Source organism: Oncorhynchus gorbuscha, linkage group LG18 (assembly GCF_021184085.1).
Source record: "Oncorhynchus gorbuscha isolate QuinsamMale2020 ecotype Even-year linkage group LG18, OgorEven_v1.0, whole genome shotgun sequence".
In the NCBI taxonomy this organism is placed as follows: Eukaryota; Metazoa; Chordata; class Actinopteri; order Salmoniformes; family Salmonidae; genus Oncorhynchus; species Oncorhynchus gorbuscha.
The window spans coordinates 38,039,831-38,052,551 of record NC_060190.1 but is presented as its reverse complement, the minus strand read 5'-3'; the positions used below and the strand labels follow the sequence as shown (position 1 = coordinate 38,052,551).

General features: G+C 45.6%; 1 protein-coding gene across 2 annotated transcripts in view; it reads left to right on the top strand.

Moving 5' to 3' along the window:
* LOC124003272 (receptor-type tyrosine-protein phosphatase gamma-like) overlaps nucleotides 1-12,721 on the top strand; it is a 285,724-nt gene that overhangs the window by 243,554 nt on the left and 29,449 nt on the right. The window contains exons 9-13 of one of the 2 annotated variants that reach the window (XM_046311379.1): nucleotides 3,137-3,321; nucleotides 5,305-5,410; nucleotides 5,592-5,641; nucleotides 5,894-6,659; nucleotides 9,636-9,774. In XM_046311379.1, coding sequence (XP_046167335.1) covers nucleotides 3,137-3,321; nucleotides 5,305-5,410; nucleotides 5,592-5,641; nucleotides 5,894-6,659; nucleotides 9,636-9,774 — 1,246 coding nt within the window. Of the gene's footprint in view, nucleotides 1-3,136; nucleotides 3,322-5,301; nucleotides 5,411-5,591; nucleotides 5,642-5,893; nucleotides 6,660-9,635; nucleotides 9,775-12,721 lie in introns of both variants that reach the window. The other variant, XM_046311378.1, reaches the window with a different exon arrangement.

Here is a 12,721-nt window from a genome sequence, read left to right as displayed (position 1 = left end):
GTCGGTGTCACCATTGCTTCATTTGTAAGAAAAACAAGCCCTGCAAGGCTCTCTCTCTCTCTCACCTCTTCTTACATCTCTCTCTCTCTCCGTTCTTCTTTTATCTCTCTCTCTTCTATCCTCTTTTATATATATATCTCTCTCCCCTCTTCTTACATCTCTCTCTCTCTCTCTCTCCGCTCTTCTTTTATCTCTCTCTCTTCTATCCTCTTATATATATATCTCTCTCTCCCCTCTTCTTACATCTCTCTCGCTCTCTCTCTCCGCTCTTCTTTTATCTCTCTCTCTTCTATCTTCTTCTTATATATATATCTCTCTCCCCTCTTCTTATATATCTCTCTCTCTCTCCCCTCTTCTTATATATCTCTCTCTCTCTCCCCTCTTCTTGCATCTCTCTCTCTCTCCGCTCTTCTTTTATCTCTCTCTCTTCTATCCTCTTCTTATCTCTCTCTCTCTCTCCCCTCTTCTTATATATCTCTCTCTCTCTCCCCTCTTCTTACATCTCTCTCTCTCTCCGCTCTTCTTTTATCTCTCTCTCTTCTATCTTCTTCTTATCTCTCTCTCTCTCTCTCTCCGCTCTTCTTACATCTCTCTCTCTCCGCTCTTCTTTTGTCTCTCTCTCTTCTATCCTCTTCTTATATATCTCTCTCTCCCCTCTTCTTATATATCTCTCTCTCTCCCCTCTTCTTATATATCTTCTCTCTCTCCCCTCTTCTTATATATCTCTCTCTCTCCCTCTTCTTATATATCTCTCTCTCTCCCTCTTCTTATATATCTCTCTCTCTCTCCCCTCTTCTTATATATATCTCTTCTCTCTCCCTCTTCTTATATATCTCTCTCTCTCCCCTCTTCTTATATATCTCTCTCTCTCCCTCTTCTTATATATCTCTCTCTCTCCCCTCTTCTTATATATCTCTCTCTCTCCCCTCTTCTTATATATCTCTCTCTCTCCCCTCTTCTTATATATCTCTCTCTCCCCTCTTCTTATATATCTCTCTCTCTCCCCTCTTCTTATATATCTCTCTCTCTCCCCTCTTCTTATATATCTCTCTCTCTCCCTCCTCTTCTTATATATCTCTCTCTCTCTCTCCTCCCTTCTTATATATCTCTCTCTCTCCCCTCTTCTTATATATCTCTCTCTCTCCCCTCTTCTTATATATCTCTCTCTCCCTCTTCTTATATATCTCTCTCTCCCCTCTTCTTATATATCTCTCTCTCTCCTCTTCTTATATATATCTCTCTCTCCCTCTTCTTATATATCTCTCTCTCTCCCTCTTCTTATATATCTCTCTCTCCTCTTCTTATATATCTCTCTCTTCTTATATATCTCTCTCTCCCTCTTCTTATATATCTCTCTCTCTCCCCTCTTCTTATATATCTCTCTCTCTCCCCTCTTCTTATATATCTCTCTCTCTCTCCCTCTTCTTATATATCTCTCTCTCTCCCTCTTCTTATATATCTCTCTCTCCCTCTTCTTATATATCTCTCTCTCTCTCTCTCCCCTCTTCTTATATATCTCTCTCTCTCCCCTCTTCTTATATATCTCTCTCTCTCTCCTCTTCTTATATATCTCTCTCTCTCCCCTCTTCTTATATATCTCTCTCTCTCCCCTCTTCTTATATATCTCTCTCTCTCCCCTCTTCTTATATATCTCTCTCCCCTCTTCTTATATATCTCTCTCTCTCTCTCCCCTCTTCTTATATATCTCTTCTTATATATCTCTCTCCTCTTCTTATATATCTCTCTCTCCCCTCTTCTTATATATCTCTCTCCCCTCTTCTTATATATCTCTCTCTCTCCCCTCTTCTTATATATCTCTCTCCCCTCTTCTTATATATCTCTCTCTCTCCCCTCTTCTTATATATCTCTCTCTCCCCTCTTCTTATATATCTCTCTCTCTCCCCTCTTCTTATATATCTCTCTCCCCTCTTCTTATATATCTCTCTCTCTCCCCTCTTCTTATATATCTCTCTCTCTCTTATATATCCCCTCTTCTTATATATATCTCTCCCCTCTTCTTATATATATCTCTCACCCCTCTTCTTATATATCTCTCTCCCTCTTCTTATATATATCTCTCTCTCCCCTCTTCTTATATATCTCTCTCTCTCCCCTCTTCTTATATATCTCTCTCCCCTCTTCTTATATATATATCTCTCTCTCTCTCTCCCCTCTTCTTTTATCTCTCTCTCTTCTATCCTCTTCTTATATATCTCTCTCTCTCCCCTCTTCTTATATATCTCTCTCCCCTCTTCTTATATATATATCTCTCTCTCTCTCTCCCCTCTTCTTTTATCTCTCTCTCTTCTATCCTCTTCTTATATATATCACTCTCTCTCCCATCTTCTTTTATCTCTCTCTCTTCTATCCTCTTCTTATATTTCTCTCTCTCTCTCCCCTCTTATTTTATCTCTCTCTCTCTCTCCTCTTCTTATCTCTCTCTCTCTCTCCCCCTCTTCTTATCTCTCTCTCTCTCTCTCATCCCTCTTCTTATATATATCTCTCTCTCCCCTCTTCTTATATATCTCTCTCTCTCCCCTCTTCTTATATATCTCTCTCTCTCCCTCTTCTTTTATCTCTCTCTCTTCTATCCTCTTCTTATATATCTCTCTCTCTCCCCTCTTCTCTCTCTCTCCCTCTTCTTATATATCTCTCTCTCTCTCTCTCATCTCTCCCTCTTCTTATATATCTCTCTCTCTCCCTCTCTTCTTATCCTCTTCTTATATATATCTCTCTCCCTCTTCTTTATATCTCTCTCTCCTCTTCTTATATTTCTCTCTCTCTCTCTCTCTCTCTCTCTCTCTCTCTCTCTCTCTCTCTCTCCCCTCTTCTTTCTATCTCTCTCTCTCCCCTCTTCTTATCTCTCTCTCTCCTCTTCCCTCTTCTTATATATCTCTCTCTCTCTCTCTTCTCTCTCTCTCTCTCTCTCTCTCTCTCTCTCTCTCTCTCTCTCTCTCTCTCTCTCTCTCTCTCTCTCCCCCCTCTTATTATATCCTTCTCTCTTCTATTCTCTTCCACCCAGGGTGGTTTTGATGTGACTTATGACTCATTGGCTTACCTTTTTTCTCCTCTCTCCTCTCTCAATCCATCCCTCTCCTCATTCTTCCCCCCTCCGTCCCTCTCCCTTCCTCACCAGTCTGTAGCAGTGCCCCGGTCAACATGAAGATCCAGCCTCTGAATGGCACTGCCCTGGTGGTGAGCTGGCAACGCCCGCTCATGGTTTACCACCCGCCTATCACCAGCTTCATGGTCTCCTACAGCTGGGTGAAGAGTGATGTGGCCTACGAGAAGACCTTCACCAAGACTGGGGACCAGAACATGGTGAGACACAGATACACAACACTGTTGCAGCTAACAAGAAAATAGTTTTCCCCCGGTAAGAAACTATTCAGCTGCCATACTCAGGACCAGGAATTTTCACTAATCATGTGATCTGACCAGGAGCAACTCACCTGGCTCACCTCACAGTCACCTGGCTGGAAATAAACGCTCCAAGCCTGTCTCACACACACAGCACTGATGACTCCCACTGTGATGTGTCTGTTGGTGGGCTCAACTCCCTCCAGTGTCAGTGAGAGGTGAGAGTCTGATACGGTGACTATAATCTGTGAACTGGGTGAAGTCATGTTTTTTATATTTAAAGACATCATGGCAGTCTGCTTGTTGATATATTTCCTGCCCTCACATTAGTTACTTGGATGTGTTGATTATTTAGACGTGCCAAATGGAGACGAAAGCGCCCAACTCTGATGTCTTTCATCCTCTAAAAATACATTTTGAGATGAGGCCAGACAGAGGAGGCTTTGAACGATCATTTCATTTAAATAAACATACACAGCAGGAGAGACGCTGTCTGAAGAGAGACGACATTTCCTTGATATCGATCTCTCTTTGGCTACACTCAATCACCACCATCTCTCTCTCTCTCTCTCTCTCTCTCTCTCTCTCTCTCTCTCTCTCTCTCTCTCTCTCTCTCTCTCTTTCTCTCTCTCTCTCTCTCTCTCTCTCTCTCTCTCTCTCTCTCTCTCTCTCTCTCTCTCTCTCTCTCTCTCTCTCTCTCTCTCTCTCTCTCTCTCTCTCTCTCTCTCTTCCTTTGCCAAGTCCCTCCTTCTCCTCCCTCTCGTCAGCCCCCTCTTTCTATTCTCTGCCCACTTCATTTTCATTTTTATTTTCAATCTCCGTAGCCGGACCCCCCTTATCAGGGTCACATCAGGGACCCGCAGGCTTCCTGCAATCACAATTGAATCAATTGAAAACCACTCAAGCCCTTAGTTTCACTTCCCCCTTCTCTCATCTCCCCTTCGGCCAATGCAATAACCTTCCATTCTGGAGACCATCTCTAATAGAATTAACTTGAACCAGAATGGCTTCTGCTGCGTCAGACAGTGAGGGATAGGTACGTTTCAGTTTCAGGCTTTTATTAGTCGTATGTGCGGGGAAACGCGTTGGTATACATCGTCCAACGAAGTGCTCCCTTCTCCACAACGCAACAACATTAAGAAATAATAGAAGGTAAGAAAGCGTACATAAAGTAAATGGCTCAGTAGAATAGAATAAACATTTTAGCATAAGTATAATACAGGAAGGCACAATTTATTGTCCAATTTTTACATGTGTATTGGGGAAGGGGGGTCAAGTATATAAACTGAGCTGTGTAATTAGAGTCTGGTAGCAGCAGTTGTGATGTGTGTGTGTGTGTGTGTGATGTGTAGCATGAATGTGTGTGTGTTTGCACGCGCGTGTGCAAGCGTGCGCTTGAGTGCATGTGTGCTAAGGTGCGGAGAATCAGAGCAGGTGGTCAGTCCCCTTCAAGTGTTCAGCAGTCTAATGGCTTGTGGATAGAAACTGCCTCTGAGTCCGTTGGTATCAGACCTCATGCTCCGATACTGTCTGCCCGACTGTAAGGTTGTGAACAGCTTGTGGCTGGGGTGTGGGTTCCTTGACGATGCTGCTTCGAGTAGATGTCCTTGATGGTTGGGAGCACGGTCCCAGTGAGCTACTGGGCCGTCTTCACCACCCGCTGGAGGGCCTTGCGGTCTTAAGGACACAGTGAGGGGTACGTGAGGACACAAAGAGGGGTAGGGTTAGGTGAGGATAAAGCAGATGCCATAGATCCCTAACATGGCTGTGAGCTGCCGGTATTGACACTCACGGATTGTAAATCAGATGTGAATTGTTTCCTTAGGCCTTTGATGTACTGTAGTGTGGCTAGCCCATATCTACAGGTCTCAGTGGCAGTCTGTCTTCTTGACTCTCTCGTCTCTCTCTCTCTCTCTCTCTCTCGCTGTGATCAATTTACAGAAGGCGGTGATAACCCACGTGTCTCCAGACATCCTGTATCTGTTCAGAGTCCAGGCGGTGTGCCAGAGAGACCTACGCAGTGACTTCAGCCAGACACTGCTCTTCAGAGGTAATCACACCACACACCATACCACAGCGTATACAGTAGAGCCCTATGAATGGAGTCACATAATCCTAACCTCCAAATAATCTTGACCTTCAAAATGATTAGAGTTACTTTAATACTAACAGCAGACACTTGTCTTTGTTTCAAATGCATGTCTAACGTTTTCCTCTGTTTGCTATTCCAGCTAACACCACCAGGATATTTGAGGGAACACGGATAGTGAAAACTGGAATGGTGAGGGAAGTGGACATCATTTGTGTTGTCCAGACGATGGCGACATAGTCATTTATTTTGTGATGTGCCAGCATGATTTGATATGATGTGATACTGACTATCTCTCTCTCTCTCTCTCTCTCTCTCTCTCTCTCTCTCTCTCTCTCTCTCTCTCTCTCTCTCTCTCTCTCTCTCTCTCTCGCTCTCTGTATCCCTCTCTCTCTGTGTGTCTCTGTCTCTCACGCTCTCTGTGTCTCTCCATCCCTCCCCCAGCCCACTGTCTCCCCAGCCTCCTCGGCAGACATGGCTCCCATAAGCTCCGGATCCTCTACCTGGACCTCCTCTGGCCTCCCCTTCTCCTTCGTCTCTATGGCTACAGGGGGCATGGGCCCCTCGTCCAGCGGCAGTCAGGCCACGGTAGCATCGGTGGTAACCAGCACCCTTCTGGCCGGCCTGGGCTTCAGCGGAGGGGTCATCTCCTCCCTGCCTGGCTCTCTCTGGCCCACCCAGGCCCCTGCAGCCAGCCCTGGGTCAAACCCCGGCCCGGGTCCCAGCCGCCAGCCTGCCCAGCCCCAGGTCTCCCCCGAGCCCCCCACAGCCCCTCAGGGTGGTTCTGACATGGACACCCCCACTGAGGAGAAAGAGGCGGGGGTGGACAGGGAGAACGAGGCGGAGGAGGGAGAGGGAGAGGAGGATGAAGGGGAAGACGACAGGAGGAGGAAGAAGAATAACAAGACAACGCCTGATGAGGTGGAGATGCATCTAAATGACACTGTGGTCAAAGAGCCCATTTCCGCCCTCACCCCCACAGCCACAGCCAAAGAGAAAGGACAGGGGCAGGGAGAGCCTGTTGCTAACACCACAGTGCCAATAAGTGGAGGGGAGGACCAACTAGTCAGAGTGGACAGTAACACAGGGCCCACTGTGGAGCCAAAGAATGACACAGAAGAGAGAGAGATACAGATTCCCCAGAGCCCAACACGCTCCTCAAAGACTACGGGGGAAGAGAAGAGCCTTTGGCCTTTCTCTGTCCACACTGGTGAGTAGAACTCTCTGTATAGCCCAATCTTTGGAACAAGGGGCAGATTTAAGCAATAAGACCCAAGGGGGAGTGGTATATGGCCAATATACCACTGCTAAGGGCAGTTATTTGCATGACGCAAAGCAGAGTGCCTGGAATACAGCTCTTAGCCGTGGTATATTGAAAATATATCACCAACCCCTGATGTGCCTTATTGCTATTATAAACTTGTTACCAACGTAATTAGAGCAGTAAAAATACATGTTTTGTCATACCCCTGCTCTACCGTCTGAAATACCATGGCTGTCAGCCAATCAGCATTCAGAGCTCGAACCACCAAGTTTATAATCCTCTTTTTAGCACTTGAGATATTCTTCACCATATTTAGACATGTATAATGTCATTTTAGTTTTCTGGATCCCACTTCTCCCTTCTGCAGCTTGTCATATTAAACTGCCTGTGTTATTATAGATGTGCATATCAACAGTAAATATGAGACAGGCAGGGGCACATTTGAAACATTAGCCTTGGAATCAGCTCCTGCTTCAGTATGTGGCAATGCTATATTATAGCCAGAGATAAATAGCTCAATTTCTGAGTGCTACCTATAATACCACCCAGAGAGCCCTAGAGAAAGTAATGGAACTATTCTACAGCCTGAGGGGCCATTACCTAGCCTGGGGGCCATTAAGTTTGGGACATTCTCTGAGGCATATTTCAGGAACAAACTGCCTGCTTGCCTGACTTCCTGCCAGGGAGAAAACAGTGAACGTAGTAACCAGAGTATTTGTTTGATGAATAACAATGTGTTTGTGGATGCTCCTTCATACATTTGCTTATTCCTTCTAAATGAACGGATCCATTTAGTTGAGTCGTGCCCCCGGCCTGAATGGTAAAACCTCGTCACTTTACCCCCCTGATGAGTCCGACTCACTCAAATTGTCTGTAAATGTATGAATATAGATTATATATATATTTTTTTTAAGTAGAGCTGGACTCATTTTTTGTCCTCAAGTGGAACTGGTTGTTTGATGGCTGAGGTATCCCGGAGTGGCCCAAATAGTCGGAATAATCTCAGGTGGATTTGTGTTTTGTGTGAAAGTGTTTGTTGTGTTTTGTGTGTTGTAGTGTTATTTATGTATTGAATTGGTATGTGTGTTAAAGCTAAAATCCTTAATTGCTACAACCATTTTTGGACTTAATTATGATTTTGGGATTTAACGATATATATACAGTATGTACCCATTGATTCTTGAAGAATATAACTTATAAATACGAGTTATTATTATTATTATAAAAAAAGGTTTTACTTTAAAACAGTCACAACGATTAATGGCTGTAATGGGAGAAAACTGAGGATGGATAAACAACATTGTAGTTACTCCACAATACTAACCTAAATGACAGCGTGAAAAGAAGGAAGCCTCTAAAGAATACAAAATATTCCAAAACTCGGATCCTGTTTGCAAAAAGGCGCTAAAGTAAAACTGCAAAAAATGTGGCAAAGAAATGCACTTTATGCCCTGAATACAAAGTGTTATGTTTGGGGCAAATCCAACACAACACACCACTGAGTACAACTCTTCATATTTTCAAGCATGGTGGCGGCTGAATTATGTTATGGGTATCCTTCTCATTGGTCATTGTTTCGGATAAATAAAAAAAACGGAATAGAGCTAAACACAGGCAAAATCCTAGAGGAAAACCTGTTTCAGTCTGCTTCCCAACAGGTACTGGGAGACAAATTCACCTTTCATCAGAACGAACAATAACCTTAAACACAAGGCCAAATATACACAGGATTTACTTACCAAGATTCGAGAGCCATGCGTCCTCCAAAACACGGCCCTGCCAAGCCGCACTGCTTCTTCCTTGCTTAACCCGGAAGCCATCCGCACCAATGTGTCGGAGGAAACACCGTACAGCTGGCGATCGAGGTCAGCTTGCAGGTGCCCGGCCCGCCGCAATGGAGTCACTAGAGCGAGATGGGACAAGGAAATCCCAGCCAGCCAAACCCTCCCCTGGCCCGGACGACTTAGACTGCTGTGCCACTCGGGAGGCCCATGCGCACCCATAACTACCAGGGCCAAGCACACACCGCATGAAACCAAACCACAAAACATAAATAAGAAACGCAAAACATCCCAGCCTCATCCCTGAATGGAGGACCTCAAACATTTTTAGTGTACATTTGTGTATATATAATTATTCCAACACTCATCAATTCCCCTTCAGACAGCCACAGATCAACCCATCTTTCCCAATAACTCATCATTCTGCCATTTCCTCTCGCAATACACCCCTCCGTTCTCCCTTGGTGTCTCACTAGGGACTTGAACCCGCCTACCTGCAAAATTTCTGCTGAAATGTCCTCCAAAATAAACATTTTACCGAAGAGCACAAGGATTTTTCCTATTGACTGACATGTGGTCCTTCAAATACCTCATGAGTTTAGTTCTGTCATACCCCAACAGAACCCACAATATATGCTTGATGTACTCAAATGTTTGTCACCAAGGTAAGTGTAAACAAACACACTCTAGCCTCAAAACATGGTAAAAACTATCATGTTGATATCATGGTATCAAATCAAATCAAATTGTATTTGTCACATACACATGGTTAGCAGATGTTAGTGCGAGTGTAGCGAAATGCTTGTGCTTCTAGTTCCGACAATGCAGTAATAACCAACAAGTAATCTAGCAAACAATTCCAAAACTACTACCTTATAGACACAAGTGTAAGGGGATAAAGAATATGTACATAAAGATATCCACATGGATGGTGAGTCCTTGCACCCATAGCTATGTCTATGTATTTAAGAGTTATATTCTCCAGGCCAATCCCTCAGCTTTTTACCAAAACAGAGGCGGGGTGTCCACTTTGTTTTTGTTTCGATTAAGGATTCAAGCTTTAAAGTGTTTTGTATGTGAATGTGTTGAAGTGCTTTGTTTGTAAGTCTCCACCTCCATCCCTCCACCCCCACCCCTCCAGACAGGACCAGTGTGTCCAACATGACCCGCAGCCCTCACCCCGGGGTGGGCAGGATGGAGTGGATCCTCCCCCTGGTGGTGGTCTCTGCGCTCACTCTGTTCTGCCTCATCATGCTACTGGCTGTCCTGGTCTACTGGAGGTAAGATATTATATTATTACTGTGTGTGTGGGTGTGTGGGTGGGTGGGTGGGTGGGTGGGTGGGTGGGTGGGTGGGTGGGTGTCTCTCTTAACCAACCTTGCTTAATGAGCTCAGAAAAACTGTGTCTTTAACATTTGTCTGGTTTGCCACTATAAGACAATGAAAGCCTTCTCAGGGCAGAAGATTGAGTTGCACCATGTTGTCCTCCACTCTAAGTGATCAGTGGTCCCTTTTATCTCCTCATCCCCACTGCTCTGCTCAGTCACAGCTGTCAATTAATTCCTCTACAACTCTGTCACAGAAACAGATAGCCCTCCTCTCTCTCCTTTACCTAATCACACTGGCCCCGGGGCCTAGTGGTCCTCACAGACACGCACTCCTGTTCGGAGTGAGGTGACCTGTCCTCTTGCGCACTGGGGACATCTACTTTCCAGGGCGCGTGCGCATCCGCATGCTTCTGGCCCCCGGGAACCTACTTGGTGGAGGACGACTGCTTTCTTTTGGCAGCCCTCCCTCTCATCCTCCCTTTCTCCTCCCTCCATTCCTCATACCTCTCTCCTCCCCCTTCCCTATCCCGCTCATCTCTGCAGGGGGGACAGCCCACAGGGGCCATGGTGCCGGGAGGGGGCCCAGCTGTGTGTTCATCTGCAGTGTGATGCCAACCACACGCACACACGCACACACCACTTTCTTTCTCAACCCCAGTGATTACACAGGACAGGCTAACGACTGGCTACACATGCTGCCTACTGCAGCCTAATACACTATACAGCACAATGGATCATTACTTGAGCTCCGTGTATTGTGCTTGATTTATTTATACACCCGCTCTGCCTTGAGCTGTTTCATAGGAGCAAAAGCTTGGCCGGATTTTAGGATTTTTTTTTAACGATGGAAATGTAAGGTTGATGTGCTTTCTGAGTTCAATGTGTAACTATGGCTCCCTCTCACTGGTACTGGTGATGCCATTGTGAGAGTGCGTGAGAGAGCGAGCCAATGATGTGAATGTTGGAACGAGGAAAATAGAGGATTGATCAGCTCCATGGAATAGTAATTAATACATCTGTGAGTGAGTGATAGATCTAGTGAATGAGTGCCGGGGTGGTATGTGATGGGAGAGGGAGAGTAGCAGGGGGAGTGTGTGGGATATGACGGGGAAAGTCTGTCTGTCTCCCTCTCTGGGCTGTGGTGGTGACGAGAGCTGACACCTCCCAGACAATGGCTTTCTCCCCTGAGGGAACAGGATCTGATGAAAGACCAGCTCGACCCGTTCACTCTCTCCTTCCTCTCCTCTCATCCCTTTCACTCCCCCATCCCTGCTCGGTCAGAAGGGAAGGAGACCATGCAATGGAGGAGATTGAAATAGATTTTTCAGAACACTATAGCTATTCATAATTGGCGAAATGCCTACATGGTCGTCATTAGCTCAGCATCACTTTACATCTCTTTTTACTACAGCGAATACGACGTGATCACTGATTAGATTACATTTATTTCACCTTGACACTCGATTTGATGTTCGTATTCGTATTCGTGATCTGAGTTGTGTGTCAAAAGACAGTATTTGCTGTTAAAGGGGAGGGCTCCATCTGTTTGGCTTGAGGATATGGTCCTAGTTGGAGGGATCTCACAGATGTTTCACAGAGGTTTAACGGGGTAAACAATACATCTATATTTAACTCCGGTAGGGGAGAGTGATTCTCAGTAACCACTCAGAGTCAGGGGTTGCTGGGGAAAGAGGTGGACCAGGCTGTTTGGACTGGCGGATAATTTAGTCCAATGAAAAGGACTCATCCTTCTACCATGACTTCCTTCCATCCTACTCTATCTATTTTTGAATGGGGGCCCTCTTCCTCAAGTATGGGAAGCGTTGAGAGTCCAGTGAGACATTCTTCTAGTTCTAACCCTCCCTCCCTCGTTCCATCCATCCCCCTTTCTATCTCTCTGGTGGGGTTCCCCCCTTCCCCGGTGTAAGGCGAGGTGGTATTGAGAGGCTGGTTAGTTAGCTCGCCACACCACACATTCCCCCTCAGGGAGTAATTGGCCAGGGGGGCAGGGATTGAAGGGGACAAGGGTATGACGCAAGCTAGGGGAGACCCTCCCCTCATTTATTCAGTCTCTCTTTCTCTCTTTATTTCCCTCTCAATTCAACTCTCTCTCTTTCTTTCTCTCCCACTCACTCACTCACACTCGCTTTCTCTCCCTCTCTCTCTTCCTCGCTCCCTTCCTCTCCTTCTGCAAATGCCATTAGGCCACACTCCTGTTTTCTTTTCCTCCTCTCTCTCGACCAGAATGACCAGCATCTGCTCTCTCCTCTGCATCAAGTACCGGTAGGTAGGGGAACATCAGTAGACATACTGGTAGGGGAACGTCAGTAGACAAACTGGTAGGGGAACAACAGTAGACATACTGGTAGGGGAACATCAGTAGACATACTGGTAGGGGAACATCAGTAGACATACTGGTAGGGGAACGTCAGTAGACAAACTGGTAGGGGAACGTCAGTAGACAAACTGGTAGGGGAACATCAGTAGACATACTGGTAGGGGAATGTCAGTAGACATACTGGTAGGGGAATGTCAGTAGACATACTGGTAGGGGAATGTCAGTAGATATACTGGTAGGGGAATGTCAGTAGACATACTGGTAGGGGAATGTCAGTAGACATACTGGTAGGGGAATGTCAGTAGACATACTGGTAGGGGAATGTCAGTAGACATACTGGTAGGGGAATGTCAGTAGACATACTGGTAGGGGAATGTCAGTAGACATACTGGTAGGAGGAACCCAGATGGGAAAAGCTGGTGTATATGGAATTGACTTGATTCTGTGTGAGTGCAGGTGAAGGCTCTGTGAGGTTAGAGAGGGACTCCTACTACTAACTGCAGCGATCCTTTTCTCCTTGCTGTCTGTCTTCCCCTCTCTCTCAAGCTGCTAGACAGAATA